Below are 14910 nucleotides of genomic sequence, written 5' to 3'. Positions count from 1 at the left end.
GAAGATGATTGCATTGATGTATTGCACTTACTACCATGTGTTCTGTCATCTGCTTTCCTTAACAGGAACTATGGCTTCGAATGAATTACCTTGTTGATTTCAAGCACCACTTCATGCGTCATTTTCCTTATTCTTTACAAGAAACAGTAAAACACAAAAAGAAAGATTCGTGCAAAGGGTAAGAATGAAATCAATGTCATGTTACAGCTTTTAATTTCATAAGAGAAGAGATAATGTGAGTCATGCGCTTTATCCAGTATTAAATTTTTTAATGTTGGAAAAGAAAACTTTTCATTGTGTGTTCCTTGAAGTTCTGTAGAGAATTTTCTATAGGAAGGTGGCACTGCTTTGAATTGAGAAATTTTGGTTGTTCTTTGTAAAAGTATTGTGTAGGAAGTTGTCTGAATAGCCTCCAGTAGAAATTAAAATGCTGTCCTTGAGAAATGAAAGTGTTTTATTGAACTCTTGATGTGGAATTTGCATATTGCTAAATGGTGATTTGCATTCGTCTGACTAGTTTCATATTTCTGCGTGTTTTCTTAAGTCGCTTGCTGAATTGCGTCAAAACATAGTTAAAACATTGTTTTTTCACCCACATCTACTCTTCTATAGTTGTATTACAGGGATGGATAAATACAGCTAGGAGGGGAGATGGGACACATTGTGCCTATCTTGTTATGGCAAACCAGCACTGGAGCAGGAGAAGCTAAACGCGTTTCTTCACTGTTGAGCTGGCAGAGTGGGTGCACCAATTTTATTCTGGTACAGGCCAGTAGCAGATCGTCTCCCGTCTTGGCTCCCAGATGTGAGACTGTATTCGCGCAAAGTCTGTTCTGGAGTCATTCTGCACCTTTGCAGTCTATGTAGAACGCTGGTGTAGGTACAAAGGATATCCGCCAGTGTCTGTCTTGGTTTCAGATACTTGCAAACTGCCACCGCAGCTAGAGCTGTAGTAGTATACAAAGGGTCTACCGTTACTTGAGGCTGAAATTTTGTTTGGTATTTTGACTGTTGCATTTTCTTTTCCTGGAGGGACACGTAGATTAGAAGTACAGCATAGCTCTTTGTTAAATGCTGTCATTTCAGCAAAGTCTTACCTATTAAGTTCATACAGCCAAAAGGTGTTCTGCTTTTCCACGTTTTGACCTGAAAACCCTTCCTTGAAACTGAAAATCTCAGAATTAGCAGTTAGGCAATCTTGCCTTATGACATCCTGACTAACCATACTTCTGTTGATCTTCCTTCAGTCTGGTACTAAGTTTTGCCCCATTGTTACGCTTTAAAATAAACAGGTTATTGGATACATGCAGGAAAAACAATATGTGAAACTTATTTTTTTAAAAAACCTCATTTTTAGAAAACACTTGTGTTTTTATTTTGACTATTATTTCAAGACCTCTCAAAACTTAGCTTTATGCCAGAAAAATAAAAACAGCTGCTTTTTTTCCCTTGTTTCCCAATATATTGGGTTAAAGGCTTGCATTTGGAAACCTTCCATGGCATTTCAAAGCTTCCTTCCTTATCCAGTTAGAAAAAGTTGCAGAAATTTACCACAGTGTTACTGATAGTGCTTAGTATCTACATATTCTAAACATAAAATTTTAAGTTATTAGCATTTATGCCATCAGTAAGTAATGTTCACAGGCTGAGATTTATTTGCTCATATTGTAATGGTTAGCTCTGAACTGAGGGGTGACTACACTTTTATTAGTGCAGGTTTGAAGTCCTTTTTGTTACTTTGTTTTCACAACTTTGCTTTGTGTTCTGGATGTAGACATTCATATTGTGCAGCTTTCTGCAGATAAATGCTGTGATTTTTTTTATATATACTGTGAGTGACCAATCAGCAAGTAGTGAATTTCTAGCATTATATGTCAAGCTGCAATACCCTTGATTACTTTCTTTTTGTCTTTCAAATCTCTGTAGGGCAACAGGGTGGTCCGGCAGAATATTGTGATGGTGAAAAATGTGGTTTTGATTCCACATGAATTTGGAAAGAAGTACATAAATGGACTTCTCTGGGCTGTTTGTGGTGCTTTTTGTTGTTGTGTAATAATGACAAAATCCATGTGATTCCTCACAGGAGAAACACAGAAGACACTGCAACTAACTAAGGATTAACTTTTTAGCTTTTTTACTGGTTTCAGTCACCTAAAAGTCACCCACTGCTAGGCCAGACTAAAAATGTCAAACAGGAGAAAAGATATGATTTAGAGCATTGGTTGTTGCCGCCACTATAAATATGTGAAACAGGCATTTTGGTGGCAGAACAAAAAATTAAATACCCATATGTCAAATATGAAGACTTTGGACATGTGTATTGACTTTAAAACTTTTTTCCGACATAGTATAATTTCTACCAAAGTAACACATATTAAAAGGCACAAAATATTTTTTGAAATATCTCTTTTTGACTTTAAAACTTTTTTCCGACATAGTATAATTTCTACCAAAGTAACACATATTAAAAGGCACAAAATATTTTTTTGAAATATCTCTTTTTCTTCTTTTTCTTTTTTTTTTTTCCCTTCCACACCCCTCTGTTCCAGCAACAAGTATTGTACGACATCCTCAAACAGCGTAGACCATCTTTTACTGAACTTAACCTTGTGTGACATAATGGTTTCACTAGCAAGCACTTCAACACTTCAGATGGATTCTGGTTGGCTGGACATGATAAGGAAGTTTGTGACAGATACTCTTCAGGATGGCAGTAAGCTGAATAGCAAGCAGGTGAACAGATTGCTTGGTGTGACTTGGAGACTAATGCAAATACAGCAAAACAAAGGTAAGGGTTTCTGAAAAGCCAAATTATGCAGTGACAAAGAGGTTGAGTTATTGTAGCATTTGCAGGTCACTTCATCTGATATCCTCCGTTTTTACGTTACAGTGTATTTTGTCTAAAGAGCTAAACTGAATTTCATGGTCATATGCCTCCATGTAGCATTGAAAACTGCTTGATTTTAGGGATGCTGTTAGATTCATACTGTTGATGTGCAAAGTACTAATACATTTGTGTACTTGTTTTCTGGTTTTACTTCTTAAGATTTTCTTATAAATGGGAAGATGAGGGGGTTTTACTGAAAAAAAGAATTACTAGGATGTAGAGGTACATGACACTTCAATATTCCAGTCCTTATGTAAAATCATTAACGTAGTTGGTAGACTCCATTGACTACTGCCAGGTGACCATTCTGGTTCTGTAGTGACATGAAATGCCAAGATAGTTGTGATGGAAGCTGCTCTAAAATATTTTCCAAGAGAAAATATATTGCCAGTTGTGACTTGCAGGACCAGTACAGTGTTTTGCCTTGGTTCCTGCCCCTCCCCCGCCCCTGCCCTTTTTCAAATACTTCTTGGTTTTGTTCCAGGTGAGACCTTGGTTGACATGTCCATTATGTAATCAATGTAGGACTTAGTGAAAAATTCCTTTCTTAAATAAATCTAAAGGTGGCAGAGGTCTGTGGTGTCTTCCTAGTCTGGTAGAAGTGAATCCCACAGCCACACGGCCAAGTAGAGTTTACAGAAAATGCTTTGCCCTTAGCAGCAGGTTTTGTTGTTAGTGTTGTAAGTGGAAAAGATGTCAAATGTCCCTCACATATATTTTGGCAGTTAGTTGTATCTCTGTCCAAATAGATTTTTAATTGGGAATCTGTCTATTCCTGTGTCTCTAATGACGAAGTTAACTAATTATTACTATCTGCACCCCAAATTTAGCTGCTTGTTGAAGGCAGATAATAGTCCAAAGTTAGAGGTGTGCCTGTCTCACCAGCTGAGCTAAAGCAGAAGAGTGGCTACAAAAGAAAATAGTTTCCAAACTATTGTTAGACTGTTAAATCAAGTACTTCATGCTTTTCCTTGTAATGAAACAGTGATTTCTTTTTTCTCCTTTGTTTACCAAACTTTTACCAGATAGTGGATAATGGCTGGTGTTTTTCTAACTGAAGTGGCCATTTTAGTACAGTAATTTTACTCAGGAATGCAGAAAATAAATAAGCTTAAAAAAGGTTTAAATGAAATTGTAAAAGATTAATGTGTATGGGTCTTGTCTGCTGATCCTGTAAAAGTTCAGGAATTTCACTGCAAGTAGAAAATTGTTTTACCTCATGAATCTGTATCTGTTTGTGTGGACAGTATATCTCATCCCTTCAACATAATCCTTGTGCAGTACTAAAAGCCTGATTAGATGTCAGGTTCTAATTCATTCAAGTAAATAATTCATTTACTACATGTAGAGGATGTACAGCCTTGACATGCTGAAGAAAAGGGCTGATGGCTCGTTTGGCAAGAAGTGCAAAGTCCTGCACCTGGGGAGGAGCAAGCCCATCATGCAGCTGTGTATGCTGGGGGCTGACCAGCTGGAAAGCAGCTTGGCAGGAAAGGGCCAGCAGCGGGCCCTGGGGGGGGCAGCAGTGGGCCCTGGGGGCAAAAAAGGTCAGTGGTGTCCTGGGCTGCATTAGGAGGGATGTTGACAGCAGGTTGAGGGAGGTGATCATTCCCCTCTATTCTGCACTGGTGAAGCCTCATGGGGAGTGCTGTGTCCAGTATTGGGCTCCCTCCCATAAGAGACATGTAGACATACTGGAGAGAGTCCAGCAAAGGACCATGAAGATCGTGAAGGCACAGGAGCTTCTCTCCTATGAGGAAAGGCTGAGAAAGCTGGGGCTGTTCAGCTGGAGAAGAGAGCAGAGGGCATTTCATCAATGTATGTTAATACCTGAAGGGAGGGTGCAAAGAAGAGGGAGCCAGGCTCTTCAGTGGAGGCAGTGGGCAAAAACTGGAACACGGGAGATGCTCTCTGAACATCAGGAAACACTTTTTTCACTGTGAGAGTGACCAGGCACTGGTACAGTTGCTCAGGGAGGCTGTCGAGTCTCCATCCTTGGAAATACTCAGATGCTGTCTGGACATGGTCCTGGACAGCCAGGTCTAGCTGATCCTGCTTGAGCAGGTGTGTTAGACTAGATGATCTTCAGAGGTCCCATCCCACCTCAAGCATTATGTAATTCTGTGGAAGAAGAAAAGCTTCTTTCCTTGATTTCTTTTTTTTTGATGGCGCTCTAAAATTTCTGCATGGTATTGTGTCAGATGACGCTGCAAGAGATGGTACAGAACAAAAATATAACTGATTTGTTTAAAACCTCTCTGACATTGAGATTAAGGGCCTGGAAAGATACGTCGTGTTTAGAAGACAATACAAAATTAAAAATTAACTATTAAAATAGTTATTTTTTTTTAAGAACACAATGGCAATCAAAAGAGGGGAAATGTAGACAGAAAAAACAGAGCTAATGAATGAGAGATTAAATAAAAATAAGTCAACCTGCGCATTGTGCCACGAAAGCATGGTGGTATCTTTGCAGTTGCATTTTTCGGGGTTGTCAGTTTTGAGTAACTGTTTATGCTGAGGTGAAATGCACATATCCACCTTTTTTCTGTGGATGTCTTGAAGAGCTTTGAGCTGTGTTGTCTGAAGATTTCTCTGCATTGTTTAAAGGTCAAACTTTGGATCTGTTCTCTGTAATTAGGAGGTCTGCTCCTTTCTTGCATCTCTCAGGTATGACTTTATCAGCAGCTTGCCTGCTAGTTGTATTTTTGATAACTTTTCTTTGAGTAACAAAGCAGGCACACTCAGTCACTTCAGAAGGCTTGTCATGTGCCAATTAAAACTGAAATATGTTAAAAATCATGAGAACTTCGGCTGCATTTTGGAAGTCTGTATAATGCGGACCTCTTAAGTACTACTTCTTAAGAATACTTTTAAAATTGCTTCCATTTTTTAAACTTGTCCTTTTTATATGAAGCAATTCAAACAGTAGGAACTGCTTTACTAAATGTGCCGTAGAGAGTTGGAAGGTGTCTGAATGTCCTACACACTTAGAATATTTATTCATTGTATTTGTTCAGTTCACAGATCATTAATTATCTAAAACCCATGCAATGGGATAATTGTTATTCAATTAAGAATAAGCCAGTGTTCTGTTTAAGAAACACTATCCAAGATGAATCTTCACCTGAAGAGTATGTGAATTGAATAAGTTGATGCTCCCGATGCAATAAAAAGAACTTAATAATTTATCATAATTAAAATCCATTCTAATATTTGATGTATTTTTCTGTTGACAAGTATGTTAGATTTCAGCTTCTAGGTAGCTCCCTGCATTATGCTGAAGTATGACTGTGCCATTTCATCCACTTTTTATAGCTTGCCTTTTACAGAGAACCCCTACACAATAACTTAAATCTGTTCCCTGGTTAAGAGTTTTACTGATGAAGACCAGCCTCTGACAGGATCCGGAATCATTTTTAGCGTGAAGCATTGTTGCCTCTCTAGGCAGAAGTGGTGTTCAGTATGGAACACAGTTGTATCTGGTTTTGAATACAGACTGCTCTGTACATCTGGATGGAAAGACAAAGGTTTTGCAGTCTCAGTCTATGAAGATAAGGAAGTGATTGCTGCTATTTAAGTATTGTCTTGGCAGCCGTGAATTCCTTGGGACCCCAAGCTCTTCTGAGACAAATTGAGTCAGGTCTCTCAATACCCTTCATGTATTTCTAAGTTTTCAGATGCTTCCCCATTCTTTCCATGCTTATCTTCTCTCAGTGCAGATATTTTTTCCATGTTTTGTTAATTTTTACATCTAGTGGTTTAGTCCAGTTTCTAAAGAAAATGTTAGGTTTGTTTCTCAGTGTACTAGTAAATTCTGTAACTTTGTTACAAGGGTAGAATTTTCATACGTTGTTTTAAGTGTGGTGATAACACATAGCTAATGAGAGCTTCAGAGAAGGTAAGGTTCCAGTGGAGTTTAGCGGTTCTCTTTGCAGTGGCTTGCCAGTGGCCTCTTGAGGCGTGTATTTTCTGGTTAATTGGCAAATATGGTTTGTAGCCAGCTGGTTCAAAGACATGCAGAGCTGGTAAGGCTGGTGTGTGTGTGGCAGGGAGAAAAGAATAGTATAGAGAGAACTGAAAGCACTGTGATGATGAGGGTTGAGGGGGCATAAGTGAGGTATAAAGGAGAAGATTGGTGTGAGGTTACTGCACTAGGGGAAAAGAATGTGGAAGATGGCTGTGGAAAGCATGAATTCATTAGTTCTTAGCTGCTTCACAACCTGTGCACGGCCTTGTCTTCAAGAAGTTCTGAAGTTTTCACTTGCATGTTGTCTCTGTTCTTTTGTGTGTCTCTTTCACAAGCTATGCAAGATGATGATGTTTCAATGGTTTAGAAGTCTATCCAGTAGTTGTTTTAAAAAATTTTGATACTTCTCTGTGGAGTTAAATTTAAATAGTTGCAGATAAGTATTACAGGTCTTCCGTATATGTGTGTGTATATATAAAATCAGAAGATTAAGAAGCACTACTTCAGATTTTTGTATATTTTCTTTCTAGTGGCAACAGAACCCTTGATAAAAGCAGTATATACACTGTACCAGCAAAGGAATCTCCTCTTTCCAGTTCGTACATTGCTTTTGAAATTCTTTAGCAGAGTTTACCTGAAAGAAGATTTGAGGACTCAAAGAATCAGGTAAAAAACATTTTCTTTTTTTTCTTTTCTTTTTTTTTTTTTTTTCCATTTCAACATAGTATGCTTCTTTCAGAAGTTAGAATACTGGATTTCTATGTAGACATTATAAAACTTCATTCTGAATCTGTTTTAGCACTGTGTCACTGAAATTTGAAAGTTCAGGTTCTCTGTGAGATTGACGTGTATTAGCTTAGTTGTCTTTTTTTGTAACTTCAGTACTAGATTGATATTAAGGATTTCAATTTTAACTTGAAGTACACTGCTGCAAGCTCGTTACTGGCTGTGCAGTAGTTGCTGGATGTGTCAGGATTGTGCAGCTGTAGCCATGGTGCACTTCATTACTTCAGCCTGAGGTGGTGTGTGGACCTGTGACTTAGTGCCTTTGATGGTTCTGGTAGTGCCTGTCTAGCCTTTTGTACCTATTTTCTTTAAGAAAAGTATTCTGTTGTTTTGGGTATGTGGTCCTAAGGAGACTAGGTTTAGGAAAATGTTCTTGAAATGTTTGGGTTCCCAGTTTCATACTTCTATTAGATATCTGGGGTGCTTCAAGTAAGAGGAGGTGATTTTCTGTATTGCTGCTGTTATTGTTCATAATAAAATTTGTCCAAATCATTTCCAAGTCTTAACTTTTCCAGAGGGTGTTTTTCAGCCAGGTCATCTGGTTCCAGCTACATAAAATCCTTAAACACAGGTCAGGCTGCATCAATCCTAACTTGTTTGAGAACAGCAAAGAGATGTAAGATCATATCCATGATACCTGTTTCTGCTGCTAGGTAAAAAATAAACCTCAGGGTCCCCAGAAGTACTGGCATCCAGTAGCAGAGTCAAGCTTTTGGAAAATTGTTGTCTTCTGCAACTACTTTGCTTTCTTAAATTTTACATTGTAGTAATGCCTGGGTGTACATGTAATTAATTCTGCAGCCAGAAACATCTAACACTACCCTATGAACGCTATAAAAAGTATGGGGAATTTGAATGGCAAACAGAAAAAAGGCTTGGGAATATCCCATTTTCCTCCTTTTCTCAACCAGCTAATTTCCCAGAGGTTACTGTTTTCTCTGCTTACCTGGAAGTCTTGAGCATCTCATCCAGTTTCACATGATCATCTTAACTATCTAGAAAGCTTTAGTTTTCTATCTTTAGATGTCACAAATAGCACTAGTTTTTCTGCTGTTCATCTTAGTCTTCACATGGAATTGTGACTTTTTAGAAACAGATGAATGAAATTTCAAAAATTTGTTGCAAAAAGGATAATTGCACTTATGTCTGATAAGACATTTTAAGATGACATAATGCTTGTATGCTATACTGATTCATTTCTTTCCTTTAAAAACAAGTGGTTTTTTTCATTATTGCAAGATGTGTACTGTGCAGTAGATCCTGGATGACATTCATGTTATTCCATCTAGTTTGACGTCATAGCTCCTTCAGCCCTCCTGTGATTGCTCTCCTCCATATTTATTTTTTTTCTCAGAAGCTTGTCAAGAGTAGTCTTAAGAGGAGCAGAAGTTTTGTTGGAACATTTTCCAAGGATATTTAAGTGAAGGTGTTTAATTTTTAGGTGTATTTGATTCAAAGGCTAGGTAGAAGCTTTTGGCTATTGTTGCCCTGTGAAAGAAAACTTGATTGATTTATTACAAGGTTCAGAATTAATATTTTGGTCTTGATGTTAGTATATTGTAGTGGTTTAACCCCAGCCGGCAACCAAGCACCACGCAGCCACTTGCTCACTGCCCCCCACCCAGAGGGATGGGGAGGAGAACTGGAAAGGAATGTAAAAGTCAGGGGTTGAGATAAGAACAATTTAATAGGCAAAGCAAAAGCCGTGCACACAAGCAAAGCAAAACAAGGAATTCATTCACCACTTCCCATGGGCAGGCAGGTGTTCAGCCACCCCCAGGAGAGCAGGGCTCCGTCACACCTAACGGTTACTGGGGAAGACAAATGCCATAATGCCGGATGTCCCCCCCCTTCCTTCTTCTTCCCCCAGTTTATATACTCAGCATGTCGGCATATGGTATGGAATATCCCTTTGGCTAGTTTGGGCCACCTGTCCTGGCTGTGCCCCCTCCCAATGTCCCGTGCCCCCCCAGCCCTCTGGCTGGCAGGGCCCAAGAAACTGAAAAGTCCTTGATTTAGTATAAACATCACCCAGCAACGACCCAAAACACCAGTGTGCTATCAACGTTGTTCTCACACCAAATCCAAAACACTGCACTGCACCAGCTACTAAGAACAAAACTAACTCTATCCCAGCTGAAACCAGGACATATCTTCACCCCTAATCACTACACACATATGCGTAGTCATTGTGTGTATACATGCATACCCAGTGTGTATGTACACACACGCATGTATATATACTGGTAGAGACTTAAAGGCTATTTAGCCTTACAGCTTGCCTTCCACACTGCTGACCTATGTGAGATGCTATAGAAAGAAGGCAAGAATTACTGTTCCATACTACTCTTAAGCTTCTAACAATTTTGAAGCCTGTGCTTCCTCACAGGGCAGATCTTCTGTGTGTTTAGTATCCCTCGGTGGATGTCATTTCCATGAGCTCTTCTAGTCATTCCTTGGAGCTGCCTAAATCAAGAGCGGCTGCAGCATCCTTTGGAAAGGAGTGACAAAGCTCAGCTATCTGAAGACCAGCTTTTGTTTGTTTTGATCACGGCTCCTTCTAGTTTCATTTGATACCAGCACCCATTTCTTTTGTGGGAAGAGAAAGCAACCGTTTTATTCCCATCCACCATTTACATGTCAAGTGACTTGAGACCTCTTTTGAGCCCACCTCCAACTCACCCACTTCAGTTGTCTGTTCTCCAGGCTTTTCCTGTTGTTAAACACAATCTCTCTGTGCAAGGCTCTTCCCTCTTATGTCATCGATACCTAGTTTCCTTGAAAAGCTTTTGGTCAGTGATCTTGTCTTTTGAAAATGGAATAATTTTTATCATCATTATGGTACTCTTGTTGACATTTTCAAAGACCTACTTTGAACTTCTTGATTACACCTGGTTGCTTCTTTCATGTAGTCATCACTTCAATAGTAAGCTGATGAAAATGCTTTTGGTTTATAAATGATACTTGGTTTGATAAGACAGGGTGTCATAGAAATTGTAGACTACTGAAGATATGATCTATAGGATTCTTTCAGTTTGAGCTAGAAAAGATAAATGAAATCAGATCTATAATGGAGGTTGTCAAGTTTACCAAAGACGTTTAAAGGAAAGAGAAAAATTATTAGTGAAGTTCCCTGAAGTATTGGCCCTGAAGGCCAGTTGATTGGAATGGGGAAAGGAGGTCTGGAGAATAAAGTCATAAATACAAATGAAAATTTTTCTAGGGCTAAGGAAGAACTGGTCTGAGGTTTGGGTTTGGTTGGGTTTGGTTTTTTTCTATTTCCTGACCATTTTTTAGGGGGTGTTTAGAGTAAACAGCACTTACAGAGAAAGGGAAAAAAGGAATTGATAAGCAAACGGGTTTCATTCCTACTTTTCTGACAAGAAGGTTAGAAGTAGCAGTTCCTAAATGTGAAAAAGCAAAAGCTTCTTAACCACCACACTATAGGATAAGGGAAGAAGTGGGTCTGAAATTAGGGTGAATTGAGGTTGTCCTACAATATAAGTAAGTGTCACATTTTCCCATAAAGATTATTATAATTTGTGTCAAACACAAGGGATGATCAGAGTCCTCAGATAAGAAAACAACAGTGCTGTAAACAAATTTGAGTTGAATGCAGTCAAATGACTGCAAAAGAGGACGATTAGGTAAATTTTATTCCAGAGGCTCAAGAGAACTGGAACGTGAAAATGCCGATAGTAAGAACTCTGTTACCTTTAAAGGCAGGTGATGCAATATGTATTTAGTATAAAAGATGGCATCTCACCTAGAGAGTAGGAGCATGTACAGTGGAACACACTGTACACAGGTAACAACAGTGGAAATGGTAAAACTGGAGTGAGTCTGCCTGTGCAGTTCCTCAGAGCTCCTTTGAAGCTAAACTAGATGTTATCATTAATGACAGGCACGCAAAACAGGAGTATGCCAATAGAAACTTTCTGATGACACACAGTTTAGAAACACTACCTGACCAGAGGAAATGAGAAATAAACCAGAAGAATTGGATTACCTGAGGGAATGGTAGAAGGGGGAAGAGAAGTATTTGTACAAAACACAAATTGGTGCATTTAGCAACTAACAGGATTTTTTAAAATGTAAAATTCAGCCAGGCAGTTGCAAACAATAGTCCTGTGATTAATCTCTCTCCTATATGCTGGGTTGTGTACTGGGGATGGGGGGTGGGGGGTGGTGGAACAAGTGTAGATTTTAAAGATACTAAGCGTTAGCAGAAGATACATGGAAGTATTGTAATCTGTGAACAAGCTCATTTGATACCTCATTCAGTTGTAGTTACTTATGCACAAGAAAGCCCAAATTGTAAGAGCTGCAGGGGCAACCTAAGCTATAGATTCTTTCTGCTTATGTTTGAATTGTCCCAAACACCTCAGTTGTGCTTGCCTGAGGCTCTGGGTAGAGTCAATAGAAAGGTAAACATTCCAGCAGAATTTACGTAAAAAGTCTCTTTAAATTTAGCAAGTGAAGAATTGGATCAGCTGAATGTAATGAAACACATGGGCCAGACAGATACGCAGGGACATAGCACCCTTGGGTTGAGAAAGTTGTCTTGTGAAAGTGAGGCCACTTTGTCGTCCATGGAAAGCCATGGTGACCGCAGGAGGTTCTGTATGACTGGGAAAAGACTGCTGTTTAACCCATCTTGAAGAGAATCTGGGGAATTTCAGGCTGATGAGCCTTGGCATGGTCCCTGCAAAGGTTGTGCAGCCCTTTGCTTGGAATTGATATGAACATGTAAAGACAAAGCGGGTAATCGGGAACAAGCTAGCGTGTATGCGAGAGCAAACTGTACTTTACTGACATGATAGCCCCCGATGACGAACGATGAATAGCTGCATGGTGAAGGGGAGAGTGTCTTGACACAATAAACTTGTTAATAAGGTTTGTTTAGTGCTGTGTTCTATCAGTTTTATTTTTTCGTTTTGCTTTAAGTGGTATCGGAAATGTTGATTTGCCAGCATATGGTCAGTTCACACAAATACTTTCTGGAAGAGTTGAAAATATGCAGTGCGAAAGCTGTGGATCAGATAAATACTTCTGATGTAGCTGTAGTGGCACACCAGTGTTCTCAGATCTTCTGGTGAAGTATTCTCAGCACATCACAGTATTGCAGTTTATTGTAACTTAAATGTACCTGTCATTAAAGCAACTTAGTCAACTGGAGAGAGTAAGTTTGTGGGGCGGTTGTTGTTTTGGTTTGTGTGTTTTGGGTTTTTTCCCCCAACTAATTTTCCCTCTTTCTTTAGAAGTCGAAGTAAAGTTTTATCTCGTTGGTTGGCTGGCTTACCTCAGCAGCTTGCTCTGCTTGGCTTGAGAAACCCTGAGCTTTCAAATCAGCTGATTGACATCATTCATTCTGCTGCTTCTCGTTCAAACAAGGAATTATTGCAAAGTTTACAAGCCACTGCTGCTCGAATATATGGTAAGACTTTTACACTACAGTGAAATGAATTTTGTCCATCACTTGGCAGGGAAGTTGCAATATGTGGGAAATATTGATGTTTCCTAGAAGAGCATATAGTCGGGAGGCAGGGGGGACAGGGGTGGAGATCAGTTTAGTCCCTTTTAGAAAAGGTTGAAACAAACTGTATGTCATTTCCTAGAGGCTAGTAAAAAAGTTAGATCTTTAGGTCAAGTCATAGGACTTGGACAGACTAGAAGGTTCAGGTTTTGTGAAATCTACTTCTTGGTAGCATTGCTTCTCTTTTCTGCCCCCCCCCTCCCCACGTTAGTTATATTGTCTTCCCTCCAGCAAGTGCTGTAGGCCTTTAACTAAGACTAGTTAGAAGAGAGTGGGGTCCTTTGCGGAATTGCTGCAGAGTTTCGCCTGCGATGCTTCTGCTGTGTGATTGTTACCCAGCGGTTTTGCGCGTGGAAAAGCAGTGGCACGTCAGCGTTTCGCTTCCCTATGTGTGCCGGCAGATCCGCTAGATGGTACCCTGGTCCTGCTGCCGGCCGAGGCGCAGCGGCGGCTGGTGCAGCTGGTGTACTTCCTGCCCTGCCTGCCCGCCAGCCTGCTCGCCGGCCTCAGCCGCTGCTGCATCATGGGCAGGATGTCCTCCGAGCTGGCGGCCACCCTCATCGGGATACTGCACATGAGGTACGACAGTGGTTTGTGTTTGCTGCGGGGCGGGGGGAAAGTCAACCAGACAAAAAAACCCCCACACAACTGACTGCGGACGTTTATTCATTGTGAACTTTGTTACTGGTTTGCACAGGAAAAGGCAATATAGTGTGCAAGAATTGGCATCACAAAGAAAGTTAGTGCTTCCATCAAACTTCACTCCTAGCCTTTCACTTCCAGTGTCCTTCCACTGATCAGTTTTCTCCAATGCTTGATCACAAAGTCATACCAGTTACCTGTAAGGCTACGTGGTGTTGAGCAACCTCTACCCAGAATGTCATTGCTGGTGGTTTTTATTCTGCTGCTGGTTGCAGCTTTTCCTCATAAGTACTTTGACCTGACAGTGTTTCTAGTGAAAAATGACCAACTAATGTGTATTCTCAAGTTCTGCTTACTTTCAAACTTTTTAAAACTTAACTTTGCTTACGATTACTACACTTGCCTAGCAACTATGATTTGGCTGTTTAAGTGTCTTGTTAGAAATTATTCATGGTCTTGTTTTTGTCCTGGCCTGAAAGAGGGTGAGTTTGCCTACAAAGTCAGGGAGAGAGACCACTGTTCCGCCAAAGTGAGTGTTAGGCTTGCAGGGTTTTTACAAGGGTCTTTCACTTTGCTGCTTCTGGAAAAAATATACTTGCTCTTTTTCTATTGCTCAGTATTGTTGAACCTTGGATAAATAAGCAGGAATTAAACTTCTATGAATTGTGCTTAAAGTGATTTTTTTTTTCTTAATGCTTTTTAGATCTTAAACGTTGTTTAGTTAAAATATGACACAACATAATGTACTGTCAAATGCAGACCTATTTGAATTACTGTATAACACGTGAATAAGGTGACTAATGTGAAGTGATGGTGATGAAATTTATAATAGCCTGTATATAATGCATGACCACTATAAAAATGAAGTTGTGTCTGGTTTTGGGAAGGTGGACCTCAAATTTTGTTTTAAAAAAATTAGAAGTTCTCTACCATATATTGGAAAATCAGTGGCAAACCACATCATATTCAAAGACAGTCATGGTAAGAACTAGAATCAGTAATAAGCATTTAGATGCTTATTCTGTTATTAGATCTTATTGGATTTTCAGTATGGTAGACTTCTATAGTAGTAATATAACTTTTCTAAAG

General features: G+C 39.5%; 1 protein-coding gene across 3 annotated transcripts in view; it reads left to right on the top strand.

Annotated features, from left to right (window-relative positions):
• TEX10 (testis expressed 10) overlaps positions 1-14910 on the top strand; it is a 59668-nt gene that overhangs the window by 12960 nt on the left and 31798 nt on the right. For all 3 annotated transcript variants that reach the window (XM_055798590.1, XM_055798591.1, XM_027777864.2), the window contains 5 exons: positions 66-178; positions 2550-2788; positions 7388-7523; positions 12905-13080; positions 13581-13758. In XM_055798590.1, the coding sequence (XP_055654565.1) occupies positions 66-178; positions 2550-2788; positions 7388-7523; positions 12905-13080; positions 13581-13758 (842 nt within the window). The remainder of the gene's footprint in view (positions 1-65; positions 179-2549; positions 2789-7387; positions 7524-12904; positions 13081-13580; positions 13759-14910) is intronic.

Source organism: Falco peregrinus, chromosome 3 (genome assembly GCF_023634155.1).
Source record: "Falco peregrinus isolate bFalPer1 chromosome 3, bFalPer1.pri, whole genome shotgun sequence".
Classification (NCBI taxonomy): domain Eukaryota; kingdom Metazoa; phylum Chordata; class Aves; order Falconiformes; family Falconidae; genus Falco; species Falco peregrinus.
Note: the sequence above shows the minus strand (reverse complement) of the source record. Positions and strands in the feature narration are given on the sequence as shown.